The 3,488-nt window shown below is 32.7% G+C and overlaps 1 protein-coding gene across 1 annotated transcript in view; it reads left to right on the forward strand.

Moving 5' to 3' along the window:
* Positions 1 to 3,488, forward strand: part of LOC111686710 (RING finger protein nhl-1) — a 42,590-nt gene that overhangs the window by 11,431 nt on the left and 27,671 nt on the right. Inside the window, exon 5 of the mRNA XM_046954163.1 lies at positions 2,145 to 2,632. Within this exon, the coding sequence (XP_046810119.1) occupies positions 2,145 to 2,632 (488 nt within the window). The remainder of the gene's footprint in view (positions 1 to 2,144; positions 2,633 to 3,488) is intronic.

Here is a 3,488-nt window from a genome sequence, read left to right on the forward strand (position 1 = left end):
GGTCTATAGACGGGTCTATAGAGTGGTGTGTAGATTGGTCTCTAGACGGGTCTATAGAGTCGTCTATAGATGGGTCTATAGAGTCGTCTATAGATGGGTCTATAGAGTCGTCTATAGATGTGTCTATAGAGTGGTCTATAGGTCTATAGACTAGTTAATAGCCTGGCCTATAGACTAGTCAATGGACAAGTTAATGGACTTGTCTATATAATAGTAAATGTTAGTTAATAGACTAGAAACGATAAAATTCATATAAATTAAATTAAATATTGAAAATAAGGTACAACCTGACGTATGAGTATTAAAAAATATAAAATATTGCGTATACGGCATGTGTATGAAAAACTTCTAATAAGATTGTATGATAATACATTTAGGCAAAGAACAGTTAATAGGCTGGTTTATAGACTAATTAATAGACTGGTTTGTAGACTAGTTAATAGACTGGTCTACATACTAGTTAGTAGACTAGACGATGGACTAGTTAATAGACCGGCCTATATACTGGGTTATAGATTGGTCCATAGACTAGTCAATAAACTCGTCTATAGACTTGTAAATAGACTGGCCTATATATTAGTCTATAGACTAGTTATTTGGACTAGTCTGTATAACTAATAGTCTAGCATTTTAGTAATAGACTATGCTACAGTTAAGTTAATAGACTAATCTATACTCTAATTAATAGACTGGTCTATAGACTTGTTAATGGACTAGTCTATAGACTTGTTAATGGACTAGTATACAGTTTAGTAAATAAACTGGTTAATAACTAGAGTATAGACTTGTTAATAGACTGGTCTATAGACTAGTTGAAAAGTTCGTCTATAGACTAGTTAATAGGCTATTTATAGGCTAGTTAATGGAGTAGTCCAGGTAATAGGCAAGTCTACTGGTAAATCCACTAGTCAATATACTAATAAATAGTCTAGTCTATAGACTAGTTAAAGGACCAATCAATAGTCTAGTCTATAGAGTAGTAAATAAACTAAGCTAGACATGAATAGCATTTGGCCAAGAAGAAAGGACATTAACGTTATAGTTTCCTTGGCAAAAATCAATGAATTGCGCTACTAATAACTAATCCGCAATATACTCCAGACATAGTAACATGGGACTTTCTTGTTTTTTAAAACTACAACTACATGACTCGGACTTCGGCTCCAATGGTGAAAGACATCAACAAATTCACATATGAAAAATCTTATAATTTTTCCAACTATAGTTGGAGTTGGATACTTTTTTAGGATCTTGGATCAATTACAGAAAACTTTCGTTATCTATAATACTTAAAATCTTCATAAGAAGAAAAATGTCAATGGTCAACCAAATACTTTGTTATGTAGATATATCAAAACAATTCTTTTTTATTTTACATTTGTGTTAATTGGCGTAATATAGTTTTTCTCTTACAACTTATTGTAAGCAGTAAATATTAAAACTGAAAGGAAAAAAACAATTTAACTAAACTCAACATGTTGAAATCCGCCCTTTAGCATCACAACTATTAAATCGTTTAAAATTGTACTGATATTATTTCTGTTTTTATTTTTTCAATTAAATGATTTTAATGTTAACATATTTATGATGTCTTGCAATTATATATATATTTCAATAATATTTTATAATTATTTTTTTGCTCAAATACTTTGCACACTGTGACAATTATTAGTAAATATAGTGTAAATTATAACTTAATTATTAATAAACATGTTTATGGAATATTTTAAGCGGAAATTTTATTAATAAATAATTAGTGTTTAAAAAATAGTTATAAATTAATAGACAATTTTTTAATTAAGTACAACTAATTAATAGTTATAAATTAAATTCATAACACATTAATATTAATAAAAAAAATATTTAAGTAATAAAAAAAGTGCATCATAGAAAAGCTTAACCAAGCCAATTAGCATAATTATTGGTTTTTAATTCAAAATAAATTCGCAAAAAATAATAAAGAAAATTGTAAAATTGTATTAAATACCTGCTGCCGGTGGCACTGCTACCGCCATAACGATCTTCAGTATCGTGATGTGAAGCAGGAACTGGACGCTGACGTGTTGTTGAGGTAGTACCACTGTAACCACTGCTAGCGCCACTGCTCGATGGTGTAGCATAGTTGGAGGAGGATTTCGAACCAGTATCATCGCGCGAACTGCGTCTCGAATCGAGACGATCGCGATACGAAGAGGCGGTTGAACTTCCTGCCGATACACCAGATGTAGCAGCACTTGATGAAGGCTTGCTAACACTGTTGACTGTGGTCTTAGCTGTGGGCTTATCATCGACCTCATCTTCAGATTCTTCCGTAGATGTTTCCTCTTCGCTACTAGACTCTGAATCGGCTTTGCTCTTGTCGGCTGCTGGTGTACTATGTTGTGGCAAGAAACGACTAACAAATGGTTTCTTTTCAGTGGTAGCAGCAGTGCTTGCAGCTGTTGCAGCTGCCGGTCTGCTGGCTGTGCTACGTGCTGGACTTTCGCGTGCTGTTGAAAATCTAGCCGCTGAAGGTGCTCGACCAGCGGCAGCTGCTGCTGAACTGGCTGAACTTTCAGTGGATGCACTTGAGTCACTGCTGCCGGAGCGTGTTGTCTTCTTGACGGCTGCAACTTGGGCTGGTACTGGTGCTGTTGATTTTGACTGTTGAGTAGGAGTAGGAGATCCATCAGATTCTTCTTCATCAGAATCGCTGACAGCCTAACAGTTTTGTTTTTTTATAGGTTTTCATAGTATTTTGTATTTTTCAAATATTTGTTAAAAAGTTTTTGTTGGATGCAATTGTTTATTTTTAATTTTTGTAATGATGTTGTTTTTATAATTATTCATTTGCACAATGAAAGGCGAAAAAGAAATAGTGAAAGATTAAAGAATTATGAAATATGTAAGTCACTGTAGGAATTTATAAATTAACAAAATACAAAAAAAGTTAAATCGTATACCAACCATCTTTGAGACAACATATTAGTTATATCAGATCCAATGTAATAGCACATTTAAAATGTGGCCAAAATATTTTTTAACTAATAGAATTAAAGCTTAAATTCTGCTAGTTATTCTTTTTTGCCTTTAAAAGTCTACTAATTGTAAATACTCCTTTTACATTCATTTTCAGAAATTCCTGCATTTTCTTATTCCTTAAACAAACGCAATCATCATTTGACATTTTCTTCAACAATAACAACATTAAGCATAAAAGGAGCGGAAAGAACAGAAACAGATAAAAGAAGTTAGAAAAGTAAAAACGGAACTGACCGTGTTTTGCCCTAACGAAGTTTCAAATATTTTGCAAGATTTTAAGAACCTTTAGACTACCACTATAGATTATCCTTGTCAGCATCAAATTAGAATAAACACGACGGGGAGCTATCTGAATCCATATCTAGAACTGAACTAGAACTGAACTAGAACTGAACTAGAACTGAACTAGAACTGAACTAGAACTGAACTAGAACTGAACTAGAACTGAACTAAAACTGAACTAGAAC

Source organism: Lucilia cuprina, chromosome 6 (assembly GCF_022045245.1).
Source record: "Lucilia cuprina isolate Lc7/37 chromosome 6, ASM2204524v1, whole genome shotgun sequence".
Taxonomy (NCBI): domain Eukaryota; kingdom Metazoa; phylum Arthropoda; class Insecta; order Diptera; family Calliphoridae; genus Lucilia; species Lucilia cuprina.